General features: G+C 41.3%; 1 protein-coding gene across 1 annotated transcript in view; it reads left to right on the forward strand.

Moving 5' to 3' along the window:
- Positions 1 to 2,643: 2,643 nt before the first annotated feature.
- OSBPL9 (oxysterol binding protein-like 9) overlaps positions 2,644 to 13,890 on the forward strand; it is a 175,778-nt gene continuing 164,531 nt past the window's right edge. The window contains exon 1 of the mRNA XM_008580444.1: positions 2,644 to 2,754. Coding sequence (XP_008578666.1) covers positions 2,644 to 2,754 — 111 coding nt within the window. The remainder of the gene's footprint in view (positions 2,755 to 13,890) is intronic.

Raw genomic sequence — 13,890 nt, forward strand, 5'->3', positions numbered from 1 at the left:
CCGCCCCCTCCAACCTCCAGCCTGCTTACCGGCCAGCTGCCAAAAGAAAAAAAAAAAAAGATAATGTAAATGGGGATAAAGAAAATATCCCTCATGTGTACTGAGATTAGTGGAATTCTTTAAAAAAGACAAATTTTAGTTTGTAATGACTAATATGAAGAACTCAAATTGTCAGCAGGTAAAACTAATTTGTGAGTGTAGGAAACATCTTCTGTAATATATTTTCAGTAATTATGAGAATGACCTTTTCCTAACAGGCATCTCTGCTGCCTGACCATCTCCCTGATCAGATTTCTTCTTTCTGACTTCTAACTTAACTTTCTTTGGACCTTTCTGTTTTTTTTCTTCTTTTTGGCAACTGGCCGGTAAGGGGATCTGAACCCTTGCTCTAACCAACTGAGCGAACCGGCCAGCCCCTATTATTCACATTTTAAAGATGGGGAAACTGAAGCGCAGAGAAGCTGGAAAACTTGCCTACGGCCATATAGCTACTGTCCCGCTTGGGCTCTATTCGGAATCCTGCAGACGTCGCCAATTGTAAAGCTACACGACTATGCCAGTTGGAGCGCTCTTAATCCTGTTCGTGAGGCCAATTGCGAGCTCTTTTACCTGCCACTAATCCTGCCCACTGGGCCAATGGGCCAATTGTCGAGCTAGGGCTGGGTCTGGAGCTCACAGGCCCCTCAAGCCCGTTCACAGACTGGGTCACAAACCCTTCACTTGCCAGGCTGGGTCCTCGGACTCCTAAGGCAGTAAACTCCAGCCAATGTGACTCCACCCACCCCCAACCTGCCCTGAGGCGAGGGGACTTGATTAAATTATTCTATTTTCCCAACAGCTACTAAACAGTGGATCTGGGGATTCAAACTCAGGTACTATGGCACAAGAGTCCACATGCTTAACTACTAAGCTTTTAGCTTCTCAACTGGATGCAGATAGTAGCTCATTCACTTCTCCACAAGCTAAATGCTGACCCTCTGGCATCTGAACCCATATTCTTTGCTTTCCCTCCTGTTACTATGGATGAAGTATCTATGCTCCGATCAAAGGTCAACCCTTTCACTTGGGCTTAGGGCCTCAGCCTTGTCAAGGGCTTTACTGCTGCTATTCTAGCCTTTCTTTAAGATGTCACCAGTTTTTCCCTTCCCTGGAAATCAGCAAAATAACATTCTTTAGTATTTTCAATGAAAAAAAAAAAAAAAGGCAAAACCCCTTCCCTGACCTCATCTTCACTTCCAGCTAATGCCCCACTACTCAATTCCCTTTTTAGTTCTTTTCCTCGATATCCGCATGGCAGACTCTTATTCTTCACATTTCACTTCCTGAGAGGCTTGCCCTGACGACCCAATATAAAGTAGCGACCCAATTGCTTCCTATTACATCAACTTATTAAATTCTCTGCACGGTGTTTATCTGTATTGTATGTTTTTCTTGTTTACCTGTGTAATGTTTGCTTTCATCACAGAATTTAAGCTCCTATAGAGCAAGGGACCTGTCTGGCTCATTCACTGTTGTATTCCCAGGACCTCGGAAGGGCCTGGATATAGTAGGTGGTCCATAAATACTTAAATTGCCCTTGTAGGCTGTAAGTGACCTGCCCTTACTTTTCTGACCTTGTCCCCCCAACTTCTTCCTCCCTTGCTCACTGCTCCACTCACACTGACCTCCTTGCTGTTTCTTCAGCATGCCAGACTCACTCCTAACATCTAGTCTTTGTACTTGCTATTCTTTCTCCTCGGAAGGTTCTTCTCTAGGCTCCCCCCTTCCCTTTCTTCCAGTCTTTGCTTAAAAGTAACCTTATTATTCAGGACTTCTTGGTTTGGGAATCTAAAATAGCAGCCCCAACTCTTTACCTCTTTCCTTGCTTAATTTTTCTCCATAGCACTTACCATTTTTTTTAATATACTATTGAATTTACTATTTATTTTATTGCCTGTTCCTGCCTCCCTCCCCCCACCCGTTATGAAGGCTCTGCTCTATCCCAAAGCCTAGAAGACTGCTTAGCACAAAATAGCAAATATTTATTAAATGAATGGATTCGTAGAGTGAATGAATAAGTATCAGACGTGAAATCTTTTGGAAGTGTAAGATATCATCATAGCCAGTAAAATTATTTATGTTAACAAATAATCTTAGATCACAGCTAGACAGAACAAATAAGTTCTAGGTGGTCTACAGTAGTGTTAGGCATCTATAGGTAACAACAATTTATTGTGTGTTCTCAATTGGCAACAAGAGAGGAACTGAAACGTTCTCATCACAAATAAATTTTAGCGATGACGAACATGATAATATCCTGATTTGATCACATATTGTAAACATGTATTGAAATGTAACTCTGTACCCCATAAATGTACTATCAATATGTGTCAATTAAAAAAAAAAACAATCTTAATAGCAGTATTCACGCTTGCATTCTCGCATCCCTGGCACAGAGTCCTACACACAAAAGGCACCCAAAGAAAGCGTGTTTGACGGTGATCTTTGGGGTGGGGTGGGGGTTAGGTGCGGGTGGGTGGGCGAGTCCACACAGAGGAGCCGCTGCAGGCCCCGCCCCGGCCCGTGTCGGCCCCGCCCCCCGCATGCTGAAAACAATATAGGCGAGTGACGTCAGGCCGTTTGTTGTTATTGGCGGCTCCCAAGATGGCGTCCATCATGGAAGGGCCGCTGAGCAAATGGACTAACGTGATGAAGGGCTGGCAGTACCGTTGGTTTGTGCTGGACTACAATGCAGGGTTGCTCTCCTACTACACGGTGAGTCCTCGGAGGGCTAGACTCCGAGCGGCCTGGGGGCCGCGCTCCCTGGGTGGAGGAGCCGGGTCGGGGTTTTGGGTAACCGGGCTGAGGTTGCTGGTCTGGGGGTGCCGCCGTACGAGAGGGTTCCCTTGTGAGGGAGGGTTTTAGGTCCTGGATAGCCAATGAGGGTGAAGGAGATGCGGGTTCAGCCAATAAGCAGGCCCTGGCTGCCTGAATTCTGGTTGGGGGCGAGCCGCGTTTCTTCTTTAGGGTCATGTGTTTAGCGTTGGTGGGGCCCGCCGCGGTTGTGAGTGGGTAAGGGTGGTCGTAGTCATGGTTTCAAGGTCGTGCGTGTCCATGCCGTCTCCCCACGTCGTCATGGACTTTATACTGTCCCCCCAGGCCCGTAGACGGCCGCACCCCTTAGCTTCTCTCCGGAGAACGAAGAGCTTTGCTTCTTGGGAGCAGTGGCTAGACGAGCCTGGGCAGGTCCAAAGGTGACTGGCCCTAGGGCAACAGCAAAGGATCCGAAATCCCTCCTGCTTGTCTAGGCTGAGAGTCTCATTCAAGGGACGCACTCTATTCTGCGGGAGGTGAGAGTAACCGACGCCTTAACTCCTGAGAGCCGAAGATTTCCTACACGCGAGTCCCTTGTTAGTGAAGAGAGTGAAGGGATAGTGCGGTGCCTCTGAAAGTTATATTTTGGGGAGGGCTGAGTTCAGGGCTTCACTGTCGTAACATGAATCAGTTGCCGTGGGCAAGTAGATGAATTGCTATGAATCTTACGTTGTATTTCCTCCAACCCCATCGCGTTAGAAATGGAAGGTGGGTGGTATTAGAGAAATTACTTTCAAAGGTACATTATAGTTAATAATAACCAATAAGAGGAAGGAAACCACATAAAAATAGAAAATAGGATTTCCTGAAGGCTTTAAAAATAATAGAAGACAGAAGGAAAAATATGATTTATGGAAGAAAGATTAGTGTTGATGAAAGAAATGTGGACGCAAATATTGATTCGTTCATGTAAAAACTATTACTGAGCTTTTGCTGTGTGTGTTTCGTGCCTGAAAGAATCAACAGTGATGAAGACATTCACTGTTCCTCTTCTCTGTAGCTCATTATATTCTAGTCTAGTGGGTTCCTTAATTCATTTTACTCTTAATGACTCTGCAAGGTAGGTATTCATTATCCCCGTTTAATATCCCCATTTTACAACTTTGGAATCTGAGGCTCCAGGCTTTTAAGTAATTTGCTCAGGATCACATAGCTAGCAGTAAGTGGTGCAATCAGGATGCCAAATTCTTAGCTTTCTGATTTTTTCTACTAAACTTCACTTTCACTACAAGGAAAAAAGTGTAAGCTATGAGTTACTAAAGACAAGCCCGCAAGAGTAAAAGTTTTATTTTCATCATACTCCAACTATGAACTTCCTTTCTCTACGTAATTTTTAAAGGGAAAAAGACCCAACCTTAATGAGTCTTAAACACATTGTTCAAGATTATCTTTAGGTCGGCATGAAAGAGAGGCTACTGAATGTTATATCCTGAAAATTCTGGAATTATGAAATCCCATGGCTCAGATAAATGAAGAGTAATATTGGGTTTCAGTAGATGTGATAATCAGAAAATCCCATGGAACCTATCCAACCTACTCGAGATACAGCCATTTCAATGAGTGGCACTATGGAATTAAGTTACTCTACAAATCCCAAATTTGTGTGGGTCTGAATTTAGGGCCATACTGCAGAAGCCCCAGGCTGGGTTATTTGGTAGCTCCTAGCCCAGACAAAATCTTCCTTTTTCCTGTTTTTCTTCCTTTAGTGCATCTTTTTTCTGTCTCCTTGCCTTTTTAGTTTTTGAATACTTGGACAAATATCTCCTTGTCTTACTGGCTAACTACAGGTTTTTAAAATATATTCCCTCTCCACCTACCCCCAACAGTTTTCCTCCCTTTTGAGATTTTATAAAATGTTATCCATGCCAGAAGAAGGGGTATCATATTTTTCACTAATGGGTGTTTAGAAGTTATTTTTTTTTCTTTTCTAGTTCATTGCTGTTAAAGTATTTGCTTGTAGTTAAACAGCAGAAAAATGTTGTACTATCTAATGAAAACAAAATGATATCCATTCCCAAAATAGAGGAAGTCCAGTAAGGATGAGAAACGGATAGGTATCCACTTAAAGGGAAAGTAGGAGACATACTGAATGTTGGCAATGAATTCTGTACCCATGGACATTGTTTCAGTACATTAAGATTCTGAAGAATTTGAGGGTACATATTAATATTTGCATGTGGCCTATAACTTAGAACTACAGCTTCCAGGAAAAATACCTGAATTGTTTGTTTAGCCTTTTAAGCAGGGCAGTAAATAGCAAGCCACTTTATTCCTTATTTCCAAAATCACTTGGGCTCTAGTTTGGCTCTGTTTTGGTAGGTCTATTCTCGGGTGGCCCTGAAAACCCAAACTAAACTAGATTGGCCTTGCTTTAGAGTCAGTCTGTACTGAGGATTGATATTGAGATAATCTCAGGATTGGGTTACGATTGCTGGGATTGCTGGGAACTGAATAGAGTCACTCAAGCCTCACCTCAGCCTGGATCTTCACCAAACTTGGCTTCTGCGGGTGGAATGGTCTTTTTACTTTATATTTCTCTTGTTTCTCTTCATAATCTGTGAATCTTTAGTGGTTATTTTATTTTATTTTTTTGGCAGCTGGCTAGTGTGGAGATCTGAACCTGTGACCTTGGTGTTGTCAGCACCATGCTGTACCACCTGAGTTAACCAGCTAGCTAAATCTTTAGTTTTTGAAAAAGTGTTTACTATATTTTTGTTCTGTCCAATACAGGAACAGAGACACTGATTATCTCCTTTAGGAAAGTAGATTTAGGCGGTCTTTTCAGCTTAAGCTCTGTCTCTTAATTATGAGAAACTTAATATGATATAGTTCATTCAGCAAGCATTTATTTAGGGCTGACTTTGTAATAGCCATTTACTGTAGATGCTGGGAGTGCAAATATGAAGGAGAAATAATTCCTGTGTGTAGGAATTCATAGTCTAGCAGAGCAGACACCTAAACATAATTTCAAAACAATATGACAAATTTTGCAATACAAATAAGAATAGAATGCTTTGGGAACATTGCCTGGAAGAGGCTGGAGAGACATTTGAGTTGAGACATAAAGAAAAAAGGTAGAAGAGAAGAAGAGCATTTCAGGCAATGGGAAAGGTACTGTGCACAAATTGGGAAGCTTGAGAACAAACATGCATTAAGAGGATATTGAGAATTTCTTAGCACTTCTAATGTAAAAGTGTATATGGGAGATAATAGAAGATTAAGTCCAGAAGGTATTTGGAGCCATAGGTCAGGCCTGGAGATGAGATCTGTTGGATTATAGCACAGAATCTGTTAGTTGAAATTTTATTATTAGATGAAATGTCCAAGGAAGGCTAAGGATATACATTTTGGAATACTGTATGAGCATCCAGCTGTTATGTGAATCATGACAACAAAGGAAGATGAAGAAAAGAAGGAAAATTGGGGGAGTATAGATATGTAAGGAGTTGGAAGGTTAGAAAGATAATGGAATTTGTGCCTTTTGTTAATTTATCAAATATTTATTGAATACGTACTGTGTGCCAGGCACTTTCCTAGGAAGTGGGGTTAAAATGGCAAATAAGATGGAAATCATCCATGATGTCATGATACCCAGAGTCTGCTGGGGGAATATAGCAAGTAAAAGCAATGATAGTTACAGCACTGGGTGATTGGAGGGGGTACATAGGTGGGCTACTTGACTCAGTCTGGAGGGTTAGGAAGGTTTCTTGGAAGAAGCAGGTTTGCAGTGATCTGAATGATGAGTGGAGATTAGCCATGTGAGCAGAGAGGAAGAAGTGCTTGAGATAAAGGGAATATACTTGTTTTTGGAGGAGACAAGAGTAAGGAGCTTGTCAGTCCTGAAGCTTGGGCTCTGAGGTAAATAGTGAGAGATGAGCTGGAGAGCTAAGCAGGGGGACAGATTCTGAAAGGCTTTCTTGGCAAATGATGCTAAGGAATTTGAACTTTCAGTGTTCTTTTTTTTTTGATGGCTGGCCAGTACAGGGATTGAACTCTGGACATTGATGTTATCAGCACCATGCTCTAACCAACTGAGCTAACCAGCCAGCCCCCATTTCAGTGTTATGAATAATTTTTCTTATTGAAAAAAACACTTATTAAAAATTTCAAACATACATTAAAGAAGATAGTAAAATGAATTCCTATTTCTCAGCTTGTACAATTATCAACATATGACTAAACTTGTTTTATTATTCCCATCATGATTCCTGTACTGGCCAGCTGCCAATAAATAAATAAATAAATAAATAAATAAATACCAATAAATAAATAAATAAATATATAAAATAAACGAATAGTCCCATCAACTCCTTCCTCCTCCATTGGATTATTTTATTTTATTTTGTTTTGTTTATTTTTTGGCAGCTGGCCAGTACAACATCAAACCCTTAACCTTAGTGTTGTCAGCACCATGCTCTAACCAACTGAGCTAACTGGCCAGCCTTGGATTATTATTTTTTATTTTTTATTTTTTATTTTTATTTTTTGTCTTTTTTCCGTGTCCGGCAACGGATCGCAACCCTCAGTGTTGCCCCCGTACCGGACCGGGGACCGGCAACGGGATTGCAACCCTCGGTGTTGCTCCCGCGCCCCGCTCAGCCAGTGAGCGGGAACCGGTCCGTATGTGGGATCCGAATCCTCGGACGGGAGCGCCGCCGCGCTTCCCAAGCGGCGCACTATGCAGTGCGCCACCGGGCCGGCCCCAGCCTTGGATTATTTTAAAGCAGATCCCAGATACCATATTATTTCATTTGTAAATATTTCAGTATGTATCACTAAAAGTTAAAGTCTCTCTCTTTTAAAAAATGTTATCTGGGCCGGCCCGGTGGTGCACTGGAGAGTGCGCTGCTTGGGAGTGCGGCAGCGCTCCTGCCGAGGGTTCGGATCCCATGTGGAGACCAGTTCCCGCTCACTGGCTGAGCACGGTGTGGGCGCAACACCGAGGGTTGCAATCCCGTTGCCGGTCAGTAAAAAAGACAAAAAGGAAAAAAAAAATGTTATCAAAATACCATTATTACAGTTAAATAGTAATAATTTATTATCAAATATTCGGTCTATTCAATTTTCTTGATTGTCTCAAACATCTCTCTTCCACAATTGGGTTGAATCAGGATTCCAGACAAGATCTGCATGTAAAATTCTTGAGTCTCTTTTAATCTATAGGTCTCCCGTTTATCTTTTTTTTTTTTTTTTTTGCCATTTATTTGTTTGAGAAACTAGGTAATTTGCTTGGTGGAATTTTCCACATTCTAGATTCTGTTGGAGGCATCCTTTTGGTATGTTTGAACATGTTCCTTTTTCCTCCGTATTTCCTGTAAACTAATAATTTGAGCTAGAAGCTTAATCAAATTCAATTTTTTTTTTCTTTTGGGCAAGAATACTAAATAATTGGAACATGTCAAAAGGCACGTGATATATGGTTGTCTCTCTTTGGTATTAAAATTGATCAGTAGTTTCAGGTGAAATTTTTTGAAGAACACTGGTTACAGAGAAATAATCAGGAGGTCAGTTTTGAAACAGCTTAGTGATTGATTGGATGTGAGTGAAACAGCAACAAGAGTCTGGTGACACCCAGGATTTTAGTTTGAGCTGAATGAATGATAATAGGGGATAGGAAGAACAGGTTGGGGGAGAAAGGTGGTTACTTTGAGGCATGTAGAAATTGACGTAAAGATGTGTTATAGTCTGGATTTCAGGACAAAAATCTGGACTGCAGATAAATATTAGTTTTTTGTATATGGAATGTTTAGAGAGTGAGTGAAAAGAATAGAGATCTTTGGACAGGATGCTGAAAACCACTATTGTATTAGTTATTTATTGCTTTGTGACAAATTACTCCAAAAATTAACAGCTTAAAACAACAAACATTTGTTATCTCATTGTTTCCATGGGTCAGAATTTTGGATATTCTGGCACAGGGTCTCTCATGAGATTGCAGTCAAGTCATTAGCCAGGGTTGCAGTCATCTGAAAGGCTTAAATGAGGCTGAAGGATCTGCTTCCAAAATGACTCACATGGCTGTTGGCAGAAAGCCTCAATTCCTTACTGGCTGTTGGAAGGTCGCCCTCAGTTCCTTACCAGGTAGCCTTTCCATTGGGTTAATTGAGTGTCATCATGACAGGGTGGCTGCTTTTCACCCAGAGGGAGTGATCCAAGTGAGAGCAAGAAGGAAGCCACAATGCCTTTTATTACCTAGTCTCAGACCATCACTTCTGCCTATTCTTCTGTTCATTAGAAATGAGTCATTAACTTCAGCTCATGCTCCTGGGGATAGGAATTTCAGGCATGGGGAGGGGAATTAGGCTCTACCTTTTGAAAGGAGAATTTGTCCGACATATTTTAAATGACAACAGTCACACTTAAGGGACTGGCAGAGGAAAAAGCCTGCACAAGAGAGTGAAAAGGGATAGCCAGAGGTGTGGTAGAAAAACCAGATGAATGTGGCAGTCATGGAAGTCAAGGTGGGAGTAGAAAATTGACTTGAATACTGCTGAGAAGATTGAATAGATGAGGTGTAAACATATCCATTGGATTGATCAGTGGTGTCCTTAGCGAGAGCAATTTCCGTGGAGTGGTGGGTGTGGAAGGCAGACTGGAGTGGCTTGAAGGGTAAATAGGAGGTAAGAAGTTGAGAAAGTGTGTGTAGATTATTCAAGATGTTTCGTTATGGAAGGGGCAGAGAGAGGGATATAGAATGGAGGGGAAGGACTTCTAAGATGAGAGTATACATAAATGTGGGAGTGGGAAGCAAGATCCATGTTAGAAATGAGGGTAAAGTCAGAATTTAAGGAGTATATTAAAGATTTAGAACAATGTATGGCCTTGGGAACTGGAAAAAGGAGTAACTAAGGGTAAGTCAAGAGTTAACCAGGACAGTTAATTGGCCAGTTAACTCACTTGGTTAGAGCATGGTGTTGGTAACACCAAGGTCAAAGGTTCGGATCTCCTTACCGGCCAGCCACCAAAAAAATAAAATAAAAAAAGATAATCATGTTTTGTGAAGAACTAGTTGAGATTATAAAATATGATTTGTTTAGTCATTACCCATAAACATTTAGCCCTCTTTCTTGATTTGTATTGTTTTAGAAACAGTGAATTAGTAAGTTACCTGGGTCACTCAAGGTATTCTTTGTAAAAGGAGTCATTAGAGAAATAATTTATTCTTTGCTGTTACACGTGGACTGGAAGAGACTCATAATGACTTTGCATTTTAAAAACACTGCTAGCTAGCCAAAACACATTTAAATGTTATTTGGCAGTCCTTAGCAATGTCTAGAAAAGATGATAAAAAAATCTACCATCTAATTCTTGGATTTTAGGTTTTTGAAGAGTTTGTGTATATTGTCTAACAAATATGTGACAGAGGTAGTTTCAGATTCTCCTAGGAAGATATCAGCACCACTCTCATCAAATGTTTGAAAGTGAACTTATACTTTTTTAAGGCAACTATTCTTTAATATATCAAATGTGATTTTTATTAAGCTTGTAGGGTACATTTTAATAATCCAGATCTATTAAAGTAGCTTTAGAATTGTAAAAGGAACCAAAGAAAAATTGATTCTAAATCTAAATGCCCTGAAAAGGAAACAAACCAACTCCCTAAGATGGTAAGCATAATCAATAGGAAGAAGTATCTGGGTTTATATCTTCACTTTTTTTTGAATACTTGTCTTGATTTTTCCCTTTTCTAAAACTCCTGATCCTTGCTCATATAATTCTTTTGGTCATATAATTATTTTACATATAATTAACCATGTTTCTAGTACATTCTTTGTGTTTACAGCAAGTTGTAAACTTCTTGGTGGCAGTATTGAACATTGGAATCTTCCAACCCTACAATGTAGCACGTTATTCTCCTAGTGAATGAAATGTCCAAGGCCATTCAAACTAGGATTAGAGGTGAGATGCAGAAGGCTGAGGGCTGTATGAAATTCTTATTTATACAACCTTGTAAAATTTGCAGAATATACTAATAGCAAATATGTATTTTTCCATGTTTTATGTAAAATCTGATTGAGTTAGTGGCTTTTCTTTAGTCATCCAGAACCTTTAGAACTCTGTGGGATCTTTTACTTTATGTGTTATACCAGACAAGCAATCAGTTTTTGCTTTTGTTGCCGCAGTTTTGCTTTTTTTTTTTTTTTGTCTTTTTCCGTGTCCAGCAACGGATCGCAACCCTCAGTGTCGCCCCCGCACCGGACCGGGACCGGCAACGGGACCGCAACCCTCGGTGTCGCTCCCGCGCCTCGCTCAGCCAGTGAGCGGGAACCGGTCTGCATGTGGGATCCGAACCCTTGGGCGGGAGCGCCGCCACGCTTCCCAAGCGGTGCACTATCCAGTGCGCCACCGGGCCGGCCCAGTTTTGCTTTTTTTTAAATTGAAACATAATTGATTATAAATATTCATTGGGTAGAGTTGACTATCAGTATTTGTGAACAATATGTAATAATCAAATTTTTGTTGATGGTCATAATTTGTAGAAAGATAGAAAATAGAGTTCTTTTTTTTTTTCCTTTTTCTCTTTTTTACTGACCGGTAACGGGATCGCAACCCTCGGTGTCGCGCCCGCACCGGGGACCGGCAACGGGATCGCAACCCTCGGTGTTGCGCCCACACCGCGCTCAGCCAGTGAGCGGGAACCGGTCTCCACATGGGATCCGAACCCTCGGTGGGAGCGCCGCCACACTCCCAAGTAGTGGGCCACCAGGCCGGCCCGAAAGTAGAGTTCTTAAATATGCCACTTCTCTGTGGCAATTGTCGTGGGATTAGATTTTCAAGTTCTTAGATAATCCCAATCAAAACTAGAACAGTGCACAAGTGATTTGATTAAGGATTAAATTCATTTTACTGCTTGTAGAGAAAAACAAACAAACAAATGGCTAGCTCAATCAGTTGTTTTCCTTCTCATTTACTTTATTGTAAAGGATTGTCTCCTTAGACTAGTTTGAACTTTCTGAAAAAAGGGAATTTACTTTTGTTTGTGTTTTGGTGGCCAGCTGGTAAGGGAGTAAGGGGATCAGCGGATCCGAATCCTTTGACTTCGGTGTTATAACACCGAGCTGTACCTAACTGAGCTAACCAGCCAGCCTAGAATTTACTTTTTTTTAAGAAGTTAGGTTTAGGCCCGGCCCGTGGCTCACTCGGGAGAGTGCGGTGCTGATAATGCCAAGGCCACAGGTTCGGATCCTATATAGGGATGGCCTGTTCGCTCACTGGCTGAGCGTGGTGCTGACAACACCAAGCCAAGGGTTGAGATCCCCTACCAGTCATCTTTTAAAAAAGAAAAAAAGAAGAAGTTAGGTTTCATGATACAAGGAATCAAGTAAATGGAAACATATTCAAGAAAGTGTTTTGAGGTGTTCATAATTAATTTCTATTCACATGATGATGTTGAGTATTATGAAAGCTGATTTTCTGTTTCATGGAGTTTTGCTCACATTAAGCCCCTGTGCTAAGATCATCTACTTATCTCATTTGTATTTTATTTTAGCAGTATTGTTGTGGCTTGGCTGTGCGAATAAAATACTGGATTAAAGTTTGCTCTGTTCTGTGAAGTATGCATAAAACAAATGTACTCCACAGGGCCTGGTTTTCCAAAGCCTTGCAGTTTCAAATATTGACCTTGCAAAGGACAGGAAATTTTCCCCAGGCTATATAGACTCTGTTGTAAGATAAAGAATTGTAACACAGCAAGGTTGCTGGTTCAAGGACAGACAGGTTACTGATTGATATGTAAAGATGCTGGGAAATTGCTGTAAGAAGAGAATGTTTGCTAAAATCAAGCTTTTGTTGCAAACTGCATTATGAAAGGTCATCTTGCCTGTCTTACTGAATGTTACCAGCATCTATTGTTAAACTTGTTAAACTGTACTTAGAAAAAACCCCACCTGTGTTCTGTTCCAGTAACTTCCTGGTCTGGAGAATAAATGCGGGAAGAGAACCCTAATTTGTGGTTAATTTCCCAAATGGAAGGAATGCCTCTATCTTGAGGGTTCCGGGAGATTAACCCCTTTTCGGGGCTTCTCACTGCTCAGAAGAGATGGGCTTTGAATAATCTTTGGCGGCTCTGTCACCCAGGGGAAAAGGGGTGACAAATCCATGGGAGGCAAAGCAACACTGTTCGCTTTGGGAGCTATCTCTACAGTCTCTCAACCCTCCTCTTTCCTCCATCACTCATAGGAGATGCAATGCTTCCCAGAGACAATAGTCAGTCTATTTGGTGGGAACACTGTCATCTTCTTGCACTCCCACCTATTTTAGTATACTTACTTGCCTGTTTATCCTCACCCATCATAATGGAAGAGGTAATTCTTCTGCGTTCCAGATTCCATTTGCTCACAAATTTTTAAGGGACCTCAGTCTATAAATTTTCTCCCCTATCCACTTTATCTCCTCTCTCTCACGTACTTTCACCTTCTTCTTTACAGACTTTTGTTTTTTAAAAAAGTATTATTATGCAATGTAACAAACATCTTACTTGTAACAATTTTATACTGAAAATTTTAGGTTACCTGTTGCTTTTCATTCATATATATATATATATAAAACAGTTTTTTGTTGTTGTTTGGGGCTGGCCTGTACACAGAACTGAGCCCTTGACCTTGGCATTACAACACCATGCTCTAACCTACTGAGCTAACTAGCCAGCCCTACTTTTATTTTATTTTATTTTATTTTATTTTATTTTATTTATTTATTTATTTATTTATTTTTTTGTCTTTTTTTCCGTGTCTGGCAACGGATCGCAACCCTCAGTGTTGCCCCCGTACCGGACCGGGGACCGGCAATGGGATTGCAACCCTCGGCGTTGCTCCCGCGCCTCGCTCAGCCAGTGAGCGGGAACCGGTCTGTATGTGGGATCCGAACCCTCGGGCGGGAGCGCCGCCGCACTTCCCAAGCGGCGCACTATCCAGTGCGCCACCGGGCCGGCCCATATTTTATTTTTTATTTATTTATTTTTTTTTCAAAGATGAGCGGTAAGGGGATCTTAACTCTTGACTTGGTGTTGTCAGCACCACACTCACCCATCGAGCTAAC

This window comes from Galeopterus variegatus, unplaced genomic scaffold, assembly GCF_000696425.1.
Source record: "Galeopterus variegatus unplaced genomic scaffold, G_variegatus-3.0.2 Scaffold6, whole genome shotgun sequence".
Classification (NCBI taxonomy): Eukaryota; Metazoa; Chordata; class Mammalia; order Dermoptera; family Cynocephalidae; genus Galeopterus; species Galeopterus variegatus.